The sequence below is a fragment of the Marmota monax genome, unplaced genomic scaffold (assembly GCF_021218885.2).
Source record: "Marmota monax isolate L192 unplaced genomic scaffold, Marmota_monax_Labrador192_F-V1.1 WCK01_AAM20220418_F8-fsc00263, whole genome shotgun sequence".
NCBI classification, from domain to species: Eukaryota; Metazoa; Chordata; class Mammalia; order Rodentia; family Sciuridae; genus Marmota; species Marmota monax.
Window position 1 is genome coordinate 821,612 of NW_026693408.1, and position 15,768 is coordinate 837,379.

Below are 15,768 nucleotides of genomic sequence, written 5' to 3' on the forward strand. Positions count from 1 at the left end.
GCACCAGCTGAGGCAAGTGGGTGCAACCAGGGGATACCATCCCTCTTGCATCATGGCAAAGTTTTCACCCTCAACTCTGTTCATCCCAGCCCCTCCTCACCCTGTGTACCCTGGCTATTCTGACCTTGCCTCTGGGCAGTTTCCTGCCTCTCCAGACTGCCAGCATCCCTGGTGGGTTTCCCTCCTCTCAACCCAAGATATTCTGTCCACACATGACCATCCAAGGGGTCTCCCTGAAACCCAGATGCCACCTTAGCAATTCATGACAGGAACACCCAGACTTGAGCCAGGCACACACCTGCTTTGAGCAGGCACATATCACATTTACAACCCACTAGTCGGATTCTTACATGCTGACTTTACAGGCCTTCTACATTTTGTTTGAGTCAGCCCATTGAAGGGCACACATCTTCCCTGAGTACTTCCAGGTTATGCAATACCTTGGGCATGTGTCACTGCTGTCACCTGCTGCAGGTCCCTCCCTGCTGGATACAGTGGCTTCAGCATGCCAAGCCACAGTCCCTGGCTTAGCAGTCAGCTCCTTCTGCTGTAGTCGCCACCCCCAGAAATAGCTCCTAGGCCATGAGCTGTTCACAGTTGTCAGGAGTCATTGCTGTTTCCTTCCACAGCCACCCTTTGCCTTCCTGCCCTTACTGCTTACCTGTCAGGACTGTGATGATCAGTCACCTCCTTGTGAGGCAGGGGCCAGTGTCCTTCCCCTGTTTGGCTGTACCATGTGGTGACTTGGTTCACACATCACTGTAGTCCCAGTCAGTGGAGCTCCTCAGGGCCAGAGTCTCAGCTAGTTCACCTCTGCACATTTGTTCCTTTCACTCTTCAGTCATTCATGGAGCAAATATTCATCAAGTGTGTTTGGTCTGGGAGACAGTGGAGATCCCTGTGGCCCAGTCATTTCACATGGAGCATGTGTCCCAGCACAGCCAGGCTCAGGCACTGAGGAGTAAATGATATCCTCAAGGAGCAGTTCCCTCTGGGGGGTTCTAGGTACAAGTGAGAATTAGGAAACTTAACCTTGTTCAGTTGTAATCAGTGGTGCATCTGCGTTGTTGGTGTCCAGTGAGTCTTGTGGTACAGTGGGTGGACGTCACACGCCTGGAGAAGAATGCCACGCTGCTCTTCCCTGAGAGCATCCGTGTGGACACACGGGACCAGGAGCTCTTCTTCTCCATGTTCCTTAACATCAGTGAGACCTTCAAGCTCATGGAGCAGCTGGCCAACCTGGCGATGCGGCAGCTGCTGGACAACAAGGGCTTTCTGGAGGATAAGGCCCTTCCCAGGCCCATCCGGCCACACAGAAACATCTCAGCTCTGAAGCGGTAGGTACTTTGCCCTCCCAGGGGACAGGAGGGTCCCACAGCAAGTAAGAGTGGGCACACCTAATCCAGATCCACTGACCCTGCCTATTGCTTGGCACTTGACTGAATGTGCAGACCTAGAAAGAATCTCTGCATTCAGCCCTCACAAGTTCCCCATTTGAGAAGGAGGCCAGATAAACAGGTCATTGCAGTATCGCATTGGGGGGGATATTGGCCTCCAAATACCAGTATCTCTAGGAGATACGACAGATACCACTAATGTGGAAGTTTCCTCCCACTTTCCTTCTCACAGCCCTATAATGGGAAGGTACTCTTACCATCCCTAGGTCTCAGACCAGAACACTAAGTTGCAGAGAGGTCTGTCAGATGTGAACCATCTCAGGGTGCTCTGAGGACCCTGAGGAGGCTCTGTCTTGGAATTAGGGTATATAGCCTCTATCCCATCGAGATGGACAGTTCTCTTCCAGACCCTTGGCCAGACAGCCCCTCATAGCCATGGGCCCAGGCCTCTGGAGTCTGAAGCCAGCAGGGGAAATGGACCATGTGCAGGTCTGGTGTCATTGCAGTCAGAGCACCAATGTCCTCTTGATAGAGAGATAGATCATGGTGGCTGGCCTCTACAGATCACTTTCGTTTGAGTCCCAAAATTGTAGCCTCATGAGAAACCTGCAAGACTGGCCAAGGTCTCAGAAGTTTCCAAGTACCACAGCTATGGTGGGCATACCCAGATTCACACTGGTGTATTCAGAGACCTCATCCCAGCCACCCTGTTTCCTAGGTTTCATTCACAGATCATGGTATAGGCCCACAGTGCACCTTCCAGATCAGAATGTTTTGCAAGATGTCACTCTCTTGATACAAGTGATGGAATAGCCTTTAGGACCTTTTAGAAAGAAAACAAGCAGGGCTTGAACTTGGCAGTTTCCAGCACTCTCAGCTAGGGTTCTTGGTCAGACTCTTTTGCCAGTCTGTCATAAGCCCAAGGCAAGTGGGAGGCTCTCTTGGGACTGAAGAGAGATGTTTATGTGGACAGAGTCACAAAAGGGATGAGGGCCAGGATGCCAGGCCACTTCCCATAGCCATCAAACTTACAAATAAGATGCTATTAAGCACAGCTATCACATGGTTTAGTTTTAATTCCTCTTCTCCCCACTAGGAGAACTTGTCTAGGTTTCAAGGCATGTGAAGTCTTCCCAGGCTGAAGACATTGCCTCAGGCCTAGTAACATGCTGGGTATGAGTCAGGCAGGGTGCAGTGATCTCTGGGCACTGCCGCCCGTCAATACTGAGTGACATGTCACACTGCCCAGGTCAGCCTCCAGATGTCCTTTGAAAGGACATGTTATGTGCTACCATTTCTTGTCTGGTCATATGAATGCTCCATATTTTACTTGGTCATTTAACATGCATCTTTTTTTTTTTTTAATGTATCAAGGATTGAACCCTGGATCGCTTAATCCTTGAACCACAACCCCAACCCTTTTTTATTTAGAGACACGGCCTTACTAGGTTGCTTATGGCCTTGCTAAATTGCTAAGGCTATCTTTGAACTTGGGATCCTCCTGCCTCAGCCTCCTGAGCCACTGGTATTAAGGTGTGCACTGCCATTCCTGGCTTAACATGCATCTTTAATTGAATTCTAAAATCTCCAGGCATGATTTGTTTACTGTAGAACTCCAAGAATCCCGAATTCCACATGGAAAACTGTGGCCTCCTGTTGGCCTTGACTCTTGTCCCACTTTTTCCTACCTTGTTTCCTTAGAGACCTAGATGCCCGAGCCAAGAATGAGTGTTACCGGGCCACATTCCGGCTGCCCAGGGATGAGCGTCTGGATGGCCACACAAGCTGCACCCTGTGGACACCATTCAACAAGCTGCACATCCCAGGCCAGATGTTCATCTCCAATAACTATATCTGCTTTGCCAGCAAGGAGGAGGATGCGTGCCACCTCATCATACCCCTAAGGGAGGTAAGCATTCTCTGGTCAAGGGTCAAAGGCCCTTAAGGCCCCATGGGATCAAATAGACTGAGACCAGATCCATGCTCTTGGGTCAGAGCTCTGTGGATGGTCATGGAGGAGATTGGTCTGGCCAGCACTGACCATCCTGAATACCTGCTCCATGATGCCCCAGCAAGGGAGCTCCCAGGGGACCCTTGGCTTAGGACAGGTCCTCTGCATGTCTGATGGGCTCTTAGATTTCACTCCAATTGTGCTCTTCATGCACTCCCCTGAGGAAGTGGGAGTTATCCTTGAATTCTGACCTCTTCCACCTTCCTGCATCCTGACCAGATATCCTGACAGACATCCTGTCAGACCTCTCTCCAGAGCCCATTCCTTCCTCTCCATGGCCACCACCTGGGACATCATCTGCACAGGCCACATCAGGGAGGTTCTAACCCCACCTAACCCCTTTGTGACACATCCTCCCACATCAGCCAACAAATTTTGAAATGTCAATCAGAGGATAGTGGCATCCCACCTAGGATCCTTCAATGTTTCCTTATGGTCAGAAGAATCCCCAACTGCCTCCTGTGACCTGTGAGGCCTTCAGTGAGCCATCATGCATGGCTTTCAGACCCACTCATGCATGCCCACCCCATGCACACATACCCAATCATACATAACACATGTACCACATACACATACTACACATAGACATGCTCCCACACATATATGACATACAATACACACACATGCACATGCATACAGTTATGTCACACACTGACCTGGGCAGTGTGTGACATGTCACTCAGTATTGAAGGGCATCAGTGCCCAGAGATCTCTGCACTCACTGGGCACTCACTGCCTCTCTGGAGGTATCTTTAGTGCATAGCAGTCCAGTAGCCTTTCATTTGTCTGTTGCCAGCACTTACTCCTAGTGCTTAGGCTTAGCTTCTGTGTCCCTTTTCTGTCCCATGCCTTTTACCCCTATATAGCTCTCTTCACACCTCAAAGGGAGTCAGAACCAGGCTCCAGACAAGTTGTCAAAACATGTTCCTTAGGACAGACTTGAAGGGAGGAGCTGCTTGCTGTGCTTTAGAGAGAAGTAACTGGTAGTCTTTTGAGAAGCCAGTAGGGGGCAGCAGCTGGGCTGAATCCTTAACATTTTATATCATCATCCTTGTAAGGTCCGGCAGGACCAGAATACTCACCCCTGTCAACAGACAAAAAGAGAGAGTCAGAATTGCAAGTTCCTTTCTCAGGGTCACATGCAGGAAGCGGCAGAGTTGAGGTCTGTATCCATTTGGGCCACTTATGGCTTTGTGCCCTGGAGGATAGCCCTAGGACCACTATGCTTTTCTCACTGTGCTTTTCTCACAAAGCACACCCCTCCTTACAGGCTAAGATGAAAATGCCCAAGACTGATTTTGCCTTCTTAGGTGACCATTGTCGAAAAAGCTGACAGTTCCAGCGTCCTGCCCAGCCCTCTGTCTATCAGCACCAAGAGTAAAATGACCTTCCTGTTTGCCAACCTAAAAGACCGCGATTTCTTGGTTCAAAGGATCTCTGACTTCCTCCAGAAAACACCATCCAAGCAGCCAGGTGGAAGAAAAGCCAGTGTTGCAGACCCAGCTCCAGAGGTGAGGGAGGTCCCTTGGAAGCAGCCAGTTTCGAATTAGGACTTGGGGAAGGGCCAGGGTAGCCATGGCCTCCTCACTAAGCCTGACCCCTATGGTGCCTGCTGTGGGCCTCAAGCTGGAGGGCACCATACACAATGCTGCCTGATGACATCACGCCTCTCTGTACCCTGGTCCACACACTCCAGACCTCCTCACTCTTGCCCAGCCTACCTCAAGGCCAAGTCCCAGTGAGAAACCTCCAACTGGATCAGTCACCCTCATCTCCATCCCTTATGAACTTCTGCTATACTGAGAGCAAGGGCCATATTGTTAAGGCCTATCCTCCTTGGGTTTATTCACATGATATTTGTTTCATTCATCATTCAGTCTAAGGTTCTTATAGAGAAAGACTCCTCTATTATTTGTATTGCTGAGGATCAGACCCAGGCCTTCAAGCGTGCTAGACAAACATTCTACTACTGAGCCACATCCCCAGCCCAAAATTCCTTTTTAAAGGCCTAACTACATTATCATTATTATACCAACAGACTTAACTTTTATAGCTGTGTCTTAGTAACCACGGGGAATTGGATCCAGGACCCCCCTCAAATACCAACATGATGGATGCTCATGTCCCTTATATAAGATGGCATTGTATTTGCATATAACCTATACACATTCTACAATATGCTTTAAATCATCTCAATGATTTACAATGTAAGTTCTATGTAAATAGTTGTTCTACTATATTGTTTAGGGAATGACAAGGAAAAAAAGTCTGTACATGTTCAGTATAGATGCAATTTTTTTCCTCTGAATATTTTCCATTAGTATTTGATTGATTCCACAGATGAAGAATCCATGGATACAAAGGGGTGACTGTTCACATTTCTCCAAGTGCAGGTGTACTTTTTACAGTTTGATTATTTGAATTGAGGTACACCAAAGTCATATATACATTATAATTGGTTCACATGTGTCTTAAATACCCCTCCCCTTTTTTTTTTTTTTTTTTTTTTTTTGGTACTGGGGATTAAACCCAGAGGTGCTTAACCACTGAGCCACATTCCCACCCCTTTTTTATATTTTATTTATAGATAGATTCTCACTGAGTTGCTTAGGACCCACAAAGATGCTGAGGCTGGCTTTGAACTCGTGATCCTCCTGCCTTAGCCTCTCAAGTCTCTGGGATTACAAACAAGCACCACCATGCCCAGCTTTAAATCTCTTTCAATTTAAGTTTCTGCCTCTCTCTCTGTCTCTCTTTCCTCTCTTGAAGCATTTTGTTGAGAATTTGGGCTATTTATACTATAGAGACTCTCACAGTCTTCTTTTTTGTTTTGTTTTGCAGTACTGGGAAATAAACCCAGGCCTCACACATACTAGGCCCATGCTCTACAACTGAGCTATACCCCTAGCCCCACCATCTGAATTTTGTTGATTGAATCCACTGCAGGTTCTTAACCAGTTCCTTCATCCCTTATGTACTATAAGTATGTTGAGCAGTGAGATCCAGAGCCTCCATCAAATTTAAGATAAATGGATTTTTGTTTTGTGCAGGTCTACCTATAGGCAGTATTGAGGCACTGTGTACCTTCAACAAGAAGCATACCACACATTGATGAGCATTGCTCAGATCCATCCATTCATTAGAAATTGCAAAATGGTAGCACCCTATTCTACCATTTTTTCCCCATTTGTGGGAATACTCCTATGAATAGAAAATTTTCCTTGTTAACTGTTTGATTACCACAAAACACAGTTCATATAAGAAAGACAGAATACATCTTTTAGTCTTTCCTTTTATTCACCAGTTGCCAAAATGATGATCAGTTGGTTTTCTAGTGTCCTCCAAATATGACCAATTAGTTTTTCATGTTTATTTCTTAGTGTAATTATGACCCTATGAATTTAAGCAACTTGATTTGTATTTATTATTCTTGCTTATTTGTATTCATTATTCTTACTCCATCTGTGATCAGAGGGGGCTTATTCAGATTGGCATAGATTGGTTATCTGAGCCAATCTGATTGGTTCCTTTGACACAATCCTGGTAGTTTTTGATGGGTTCCTTATTTTCTGGAATAACAAAGATGGGTATTCTGCTCTTGGTACTCAGTTTAAATTTGTGGAAAACCTTAACCACTGCAAGATTTTTTCAGAAATACACAGATTTAGCATCTCTGGAAAAAAAAATCAGCAGGGCTGTGGGTATAGCTCAGCGATGGAACTCTTGCCTAGCATGTGAAAGGCTCTGGCTTCAATCCCCAATACTACAAAAAGCAAGCAAAAAAGAAACAGCAGCCCTGCACCATAGGACCCATTCCCACTGGGGAGCATTGGAGCTCAGTGATGGCATATGCTCTCCAGCTCTCTAGAGCCCATCTGGTCAGGTCTGTGTAATCTTTTAAATTTTCCACCCCTGTGGCAGATGCTCAGTAAATTCTTAAGTAGGTGAAGAATAGAAAAAGAATGGGCAGAATCAGGATTGATAGGAGACATTAAGAAATGTTTCTTAGAGGAGGTTGGGCTCAATCTGGGATTTCAAGAAAGGATAAAGTTGGATTGCATGAAAGGAACATGAGCAGGATGCTGGAGCTGCCTTCACTTTTACAGTATAGTACAATAGCTATTTATATCACATTTACACTGAAGGACAAGGCCTTATAGCCCAGAGTAAGCACAGACTGTGTAGCCTTTTCCTAGCACTCACCACTGGTTCATCCAGCATGTTTTTATTGTGTTCCTGTTGGGCACCAGCTGCTCTTCGAGGCAGCAGGCATAGAACAGTGATCAAACCAAATAAAACTTGTGCTCTCTTAGGACTTAAATTCTAGTGAGACAGACACTAAATAAACATATATGTCAGGCAGTGACAAGGGCAATGGATAAAAATAAAGACAGATCCCTTGAAGGTCCATGAGAATTTATGAATGGTTTCTTCTATTTCTGAAAAAAAAAAATGTCATTGAGATTGTGTTAGGAAAATTCATTAGATTACTTTGGGTAGCACCAATACCTTAAAAATATCAAGTCTTCCAATCCATTAACATGAGATTTTTTTTCCATTTATTTACATTTTTCTTTAATCTGTTTCAGCAACATTTTATAGTTTTCAGGGCCCAAGTCTTCCACCTCTATGGTCGAAGTTATTCCTAAATATGTTAATAGGTTTTTTTTTAATGCTATTATAAATCGAATTGTAGGCTTTCCTGGATTTCTTTCTTTGATTATTCAAGAGAGAAATGGTTTGGGGAGATATTTCAAAGGTATATCTGTATTTGAAGGTATATCTGGGTAAATGTGATGTAAATGCTATTATACTATATTGTTTAGGGGAAAGGGACAAGAAAAAAGTCTGTAAATGTTCAGTATAGAATTTTTTTTCCAGTTCTCAGAATTAAACCCAAGGCCTTGCACATGCTAGGCAAATGCTCTTCCACTGGACTGTATCCTCAGTGGAACAGGTGGATTAGACATGGGGTATTGGAAGAAGGGAGGGTTGAAGATGATACCAGGTCAGCTTCTTCAGGAACCTATTGGAGAACAAACTCCAGACAATCAGAAATGAGGAAGCTTTGGCATAAGGACTGGTGGAAAATATTTAAGTGTGGGAATAATGGTAGATAATGGGGATAAAGGGGACAGTATGTAAATTATATAGGCTCCATGATAGAACTATAGTATCATGAAAATATGAGCTAAGTTGGACAGAGTGGCACATGCCATAATCTCAGTGACTAGGAGGCTGAGGCAGGAGATTGTCAGTTTGAGGCCAGCCTCAGCAACTAGCCAAGACCCTGTCTCAAAATTTAAAAAAATATTTTAAAAGTGCTTGGTAGGTAGCTTAATGGTAAAGTGCCCCTGGGTTCAATTTCCAGTGCAAAAAAAAAAAAAAAAAAAAAAAATGGAGGGAGGGATAGATAATTAACACCCCTTGCAAAAAAAAAAAAAGTGACCCCTGTTATTCTCTGTTGACCTTAATGCAAAATTTCTGGTAAGAGGTGCCCAAACTCACTATATCCTTTTCTCCTCTATCAAGTCTTTTTTCTCTCAGAAAGTCTGCATTGATATTCTGTTAGGTTTGTGCTATTAGCTTTACATAGTTTCCTTATTCCCCACTTTTTAAGATAATGTCAGTTCCCTACTATTTATAATATTGAAAATATCTAGTAATCCTCTTCTTTCTTCTTTCCTTCCTTTTCCTGCCAATGTCTATTTTATAGGTTATATTTTTATTCTTAGTTAATAAAAGTAAGACAATCAATGAGTTTATTCTCCAGGAACCTATTAACTTCTTAGCTTATATTTTCCTTCCTTTTTTCCTTCCTGCTTTCCTTCCAGCACAGTGACAAAATACATGAGTTAATCAATTTATTATAAAGAGGAAAGGTTTGTTTGGGCTCACAGTTTTAGAGTTTTCAGTCCATGGTCACTTGGCCCTATTGCTTTGGACCTATGGTAAGGCAGAGAACATCATGGCAGGAATATGTGGGAGGGAGACCTGTTTATTTCATGACATTCAGAAAGCAAAAATAGAGAAATCAGCAGGGTCCAGTGGCACACCTGTAATCCTAGCAACTTGGGAGACTGAGGCAGGAGAATCACAAGTTCAAGGCCAGCCTGGGCAACTTAGCAGCAAGCTATCTCAAAATAAAAAGGACTGGGGATACAGCCCAGTGGAAGAGCATTTGTCTAGCATGTGCAAGGCCTTGGGTTTAATTCTGAGAACTGGAAAAAAAATTCTATTTTGAACATTTACAGACTTTTTTTCTTGTCCTTTTCCCCTAAACAATATAGTATAATAGCTATTTACATCAAATTTACACTGTATTAGGTATTATACGTCATCTAGGAGGATGTGTATAGGTTAAATGTAAATACTGCTAAAGGGATTTGAGCATCCTTTGATTTGGGGTAGGGGTTATGGAACCAATTCTCTGTGGATACCAAGGGTTGACTGTATGCACTGAAGTACATAGATCATAGTGTACAGCTTGTTGAATTTTCACAAAATGAACACAATGTGTGAGCAACACCAGTTAAAGAAAAGGGTGGGATTTTAAAGGTGATTATTAGCAAGATTATATACTGATAATAAGGAATCCAGTGGAAAGGGAAGAAAATGGTGTTGAGAACTGGGGTCAGTTGTTAAAGAAAGGTCCTGGAAGTGAGAGGAAAAGAGATCCTAGAAGGGGTAGAAGAAAACCCAGACCTGGCATGCATGGATCCAGAAGCAGATAGGTGGTCCTGTCATGAATCCAGCAACACTCAAAACCAGAAGTGGTTCAGAGATCTCCACCCAGCATCCTGAGCAGTGAGCTTTTATAGGCCAACCCAGAAAGCAGAGAAATCACCTGATTGGCTACAGCTTGGCCCTGCCTTATTTGGGTTTTAGTGTGATAGGTTGGCTGCTGTGATTGACTGAAGCTCAGCTGCCTATGATTGGCTGAAACCTGGCTATTGGTTATAAAATGTTACACCTAGATATAGATAGATACATACTCTCCTAAATTAGGTTTGGGTTTGTTAATGTACTAAGGTAGGTTGCAGTTTATTGCATAGGAACTTAAAGTATTGAGACAGCCTCAGGCTAATGGCCTCCTGCTTTTTTAATATAATAGGACACTAGAGTTCAGGAAGAGGCCGGGCAGCACCAGGAATAGTTTCCTCAGAAGGACCCAACTTCAATGAAGATGAACCCATTTCCCCCAAAGAGGCCCCAACTGACCATTGTGGGTGGTTTTGGTTTTAGGAAGGACATATATAGATGTCCAGCCAACCAGAGAGGAAATGCATGGCAGGCTCTAGCCATAGCCTCCCCACAACCAGGCCAGGTCCATCCTTTGGGCACCATGTACCCCCCATGACCCTTCCTCAGTGACATCTCTGTCCAGCTCTGTGGATAAGCATGCATCAGAGGCCACATGGGGCGGCTCAGTTGTTAGGTGCTTTCCCTTCCCTGTTTTATTTTCTAGTCTCTCCCAGCTTCTCAGGAGGTTCCAGAACTGCCCACCAGCCCATCATCTCCTCTCAGTGGCTACCAGAATTTCAGTGCTCAGGAGGTGCCAACTGCTTCCCAGGGCCTGCTCAAAGTCTTCCAGAGAAACTCTCCCATGGAGGATCTTGGAGCCAAGGGGGTAAGCTGTGAGTGCTGGCATCTCAGCTATGAACCAAAGCCAAGCCCTCAGGAGGAAGGCTGGAGCCGGCCTCTGGGTTTGTGCCTTTATGACCAGCTCAGCCCCTCAGAGGTTCTCAGGCTGACCTATGGACAGTACCCTCCCAGGGCTACACTCAACACTGTGAGGTAGACAAGGCAGACTCTGGGGACAGCCACCGTTCCTGACCATTGTGGCTACCTGCTCATCTTCTGACACCTTAGGATGGTGGTGTGATCCAGTCCAGCCTGGGCTTTTCCTGCATCTCTATCTGTAATCATTTTGAAATCTGAGTTTACTGGCAACACTTTCTAGATTATTTACATAGCGGGCATTCAGCCTTGCTCAAAAAACGCATAGCGGACTTTGTCACCTAGGCCTTGGCACTCCAAGATGCTCTTCAGCCCCCAAACCCTCTGGTTTCCTTTCCCCTCAGGCTAAGGAGAAGATGAAGGAGGAGTCGTGGAACATCCACTTCTTTGAGTATGGACGTGGTATGTGCATGTACCGCACAGCCAAAACACGGGAGCTGGTCCTGAAGGGCATCCCTGAGAGTCTCCGAGGAGAGCTCTGGCTCCTCTTCTCTGGTGAGTCAGGTCTAGCTGCCCCCGCCCTGGCTCAGCCACTCTCAGTGCCCAAATTTCTCTGCATGTGATGGGCTAAGAGTACAGCTCTATGGTAGAACATGTGCTTAGCATGCACAAGGTCCTGGGTTCTATCCCTAGCACCAAAGAAAGTTCTCTCGTGAGCCGATCTGGTCCTGAGGTCAGTCAGGCAAGGCAAGAGCTACCAGCTATTTCTCAAAGGGGAAACAGGGTGTGCAGGGATCCAAGTCCTGAGGAGCAGAGGCCAGGGGCAGGGGATATTTTGGTGTGTACATTCCTACTGGTGTCCGAGGCAGCCTCCTTTCTTTGGAACAGCCTCCAACAGCATTCACCTTGTGGCCAGTCGGACCATATTAAGAGGGCAAGTCAACCACTTCTTAGCTAGAGTGCCCTCCCAGGAACAACAAGGGAAACTCTGTCTCATTCCTTGTAACTGACCTTAGAGTTTACCTCTCCTCTGTGGGGCATTCATGTCTCCAGTCTACTCTTAATGCCTCCCAAATGCTGGGAGGAATCAAGATAGCTGCCACCCATGTCTCTCCAGGGGCCTGGAATGAGATGGTGACCCACCCTGGCTACTATGCTGAGCTAGTGGAGAAGTCCATGGGGAAATACAGCCTGGCCACAGAAGAGATTGAGCGAGACCTCCACCGCTCCATGCCTGAGCACCCTGCCTTCCAGAATGAGCTCGGGATCGCTGCACTCCGGCGGGTGCTGACTGCCTATGCTTTCCGAAACCCCACTATCGGCTACTGCCAGGTAAAAAGGCTTAATGGGGCCCAGAAACAGCATCTCCCCACCAGAGGCTTCCAAGAGCAGGCCCCTGAGGCCATGGGCCTATATGATGGCCTCATATACCTGTGACCTGGCCCTCCCACAAGAAGGAGCCTGACTGCAGAAAAAGACATGATTTTAAAATGATATTAATTTCTCATCTCATCCCCTTGTCATATATTAGGTTTTTTTTGCTTCTGGTCTGAGTCTTGGCAATGTTAGATTTTTTTTTTCAATATTTTTTAGTTGTCAATGGGCCTTTTCTTTTTTATTTATTTATATGTAGTGCTGAGAATCAAACCCAGTGCCTCACACATGCTAGGCATGTGATCGTCCACTGAGCTACAACCCGAGCCCAGTGTTTGATCTTTTTATGTTTATGAATATACATGATATGACATCATTTTAACCATTATTAAGCACATAGTTCAGTGGCATCAATTACATTCTCATGGTTGGGCCACCATCACTACCATTCATCCACAGAATTTTCTCATCTTCCCAAAATGAGACTCTATACCATTAAACACTAACTCTACTGCCCTTCCCCACCAGCCCCTGGCTACCACCATTTTTCCTATGGTCTTTATGAATTTGAATATTCTAGGTACATCATATAAGCGGAATCATAAAATATTTGTTTTTTCGTGCTGGCTTTTCATTTAATGTCCTCAAGATATATCCATGGTGTAACATGACAGAATTTCCTTCCTTTTTAAGGCTGAATAACACTCCATTCTAGCTATGTACCATATTATGTTTATGCATTCATCTGTTGATGGACACTTGGATGGCTTCCACCTTTTAACTATTATGACTATTTCTGCTATGAACATGGGTATATAAATAGCTGTTGGAGCCTCTGCTTTCAGTTATTTGGGGTATGTATCCAGACAAGGTTGCTTAGACCATGTGGTAGTTTTGTGTTTAACTTTTTGAGGAACACACTTCCATGGCACCTGCATCATTTTACATTCCCCCAGCAATTCATAAGTGTTTCAGCTATTCCACATCCTCACCAACACTTATTACATTGTTGATATTTTTTAAAATATTTATTTATTTTTTGTTGTAGTTGGACACAGTATGTTTATTTATTTTTATGTGGTGCTGAGAATTGAACCCAGGGCCTCCCACATGCTAGGCAAGCGCTCTACCACTGAGCCACAACCCCAGCCCCCTCTGTTGATATTTTTTTTATATTTTATTTGTTGTTGTTGAACCTTTATTTTTATGTGGTGCTGAGAATCGAACCCAGTGCCTCACACATGCTAGGCAAGCGCTCTACCACTGAACCACAACTCTAGCCCATGTTCTGTTGATATTTATAGTCATGGGTGTGATGGGGTATCTCACTATGGTTTCAGTTTGCATTTCTGGCAGCTTTTATCTTGAAATCTAATGGTTGTTTTTTTTTGGGGGGGGTAGTATCAGGGATTGAACCCAGGGGTACTTAACCACTGAGCCATATAGCAGCCCTTTTTTATATCTTATTAGAGAGAGAGAGTCTCACTTAGTTGCTTAGGGCCTCACTAAGTTGCTGATACAGGCTTTGAACTTGTGATCCTCCTGCCTCAGCCTCCCAAATCACTGGAATGTGTCCGGCCAGTCGTTTTCTTGACCAGATAAAATGGCTTTTTGTGTGCCTTAAGTAGTGTCTGGATTTCAAGGAAATCAACTCCCCAAAACTCACTTTCTATAGGACTAGTATTCTGTATGAGCAGTGTGCTGGCTTGAAATAATTTTTTAAAAATAATTTGGCAACTTTGAGGCTTCTTCATGTTATCAGCTAAGGCTGTGTATGATCCCAATTTTGCTGTAGCCTATGTGCAGAGCCCTGGCCACACAGCTCACTTACACATCAGCTCAGTCATGCATCACACCACCAAAGCCAGACACCACTCTGTGGAAATGTTATTTGCTGATGTCCACTTTTTCTGTTTTCTCAGTGCCTTCTCACCCAATTTGAAGAAGCTGGATGACTGTTTCTGTTAAATGATTTCCTGCAAATTACCTGTTGGCAAATTTCCCAGAGCTAGACTGGGACAGTTTCTCTTTGTTGCATGCTAGACCCCCCTAAAGGGGCAGACTTGCTGACAGAAGGAGGCCAGTGTTAGGGAGGATTCAGTTTTACTCAGTGGCCAGCACTGTGAGCCTCCCCTCTCCTGTTCTCTGTGCCCCACAGGCTATGAACATCGTGACCTCAGTGCTCCTGCTCTATGGCAGCGAGGAGGAGGCCTTCTGGCTCTTGGTGGCCCTCTGTGAACGGATGCTTCCTGACTACTACGACACCAGGGTCGTGGGTGAGTGGCTTAGGAGCTCCCTTGCCTCAGCCTGCAGTTGCCTGGTAGCTTCCCATGCAGGTGGCGACCCCTTCCCAGCCCAGGCCCCATGCTAAGTACTCTCCTCTCAACCAACCATGTGTACTCCCACAGGCCTCACAGGCATCCTGCAGGCGCCATGCAGATGTCCTGACTCCTCCCTTACTGGCTAGAAAGCTGATAAATAATCACCCAGAAAGAAGAGATCCAAACACACCCCCAACCCTCTGCCTCCTTGGCCCAGCTCCTACCCAGACTTTAATGTGTTCCTTAGCATCACAGGAGGTTATTACATGTTCACTGGCTTTGAAAAATTCACCTGGAGCCTTAGTTGTCATCGAATTTTTCCTAACCTTTGTTATTGTTTTGTTTTTATGGTGCTTGGTATTAAGTCCTTTGTTATTGTTTTGTTTTTATGGTGCTGGGAATTAAGCACAGGGCCTTATACATGCTAGGCAAGTATTCTACCACAAAGATATAACCCAGTCCTTCCTAATCTTTTTTCTTTTTCTTTTCTTTCTTTTTTTTTTTTTTTTTTTGTTGTACCAGAGATTGAACCCAGGGGTGCTTAACCTCTAAGCCATATCCTCAGCCCTTTTTTTATATTTTATTTATAGACAGGGTCTTGCTGAGTTGCTTAGAGTCTCACTAAATTGCTCAGGCTGACTTTGAACTTGTGATCCTCCTGCCTCAGCCTCCCAAGCTGCTGGGATTACAGGTGTGTGCCACAGTGCCAGGCCTTTCCTAATGTTTTTTTTTAATATTTTTTTAGTTGTAGTTGGACACAATATCTTTATTTTATTTATTGTTATGTGGTGCTGAGGATCGAACCCAGCACCTTGCATGTGCTAAATGACTGCTCTACCACTGAGCCACAACCACAGCCCCTCCTAACCTTTTTTATTGTAGAAAATTTTAAACATTAAAACTAGAGAGTATAGGCTGGGCATGTTGGTACACATCTGTAATCCCAGCAACTCAGAAGGCTGGGCAGAAGAATCGTAAGTTCAAG

General features: G+C 44.9%; 1 protein-coding gene across 6 annotated transcripts in view; it reads left to right on the forward strand.

The window, feature by feature from the left end:
* Tbc1d9b (TBC1 domain family member 9B) overlaps positions 1-15,768 on the forward strand; it is a 51,923-nt gene that overhangs the window by 15,950 nt on the left and 20,205 nt on the right. For all 6 annotated transcript variants that reach the window (XR_009228029.1, XM_058583355.1, XM_058583356.1 and 3 more), the window contains exons 5-11: positions 1,079-1,337; positions 3,099-3,306; positions 4,719-4,919; positions 10,877-11,038; positions 11,493-11,643; positions 12,206-12,420; positions 14,621-14,738. Coding sequence is in view for 5 of the 6 variants with exons in the window: in XM_058583355.1 (XP_058439338.1) it covers positions 1,079-1,337; positions 3,099-3,306; positions 4,719-4,919; positions 10,877-11,038; positions 11,493-11,643; positions 12,206-12,420; positions 14,621-14,738 (1,314 nt within the window). In the remaining variant the exon portion in view is untranslated. The remainder of the gene's footprint in view (positions 1-1,078; positions 1,338-3,098; positions 3,307-4,718; positions 4,920-10,876; positions 11,039-11,492; positions 11,644-12,205; positions 12,421-14,620; positions 14,739-15,768) is intronic.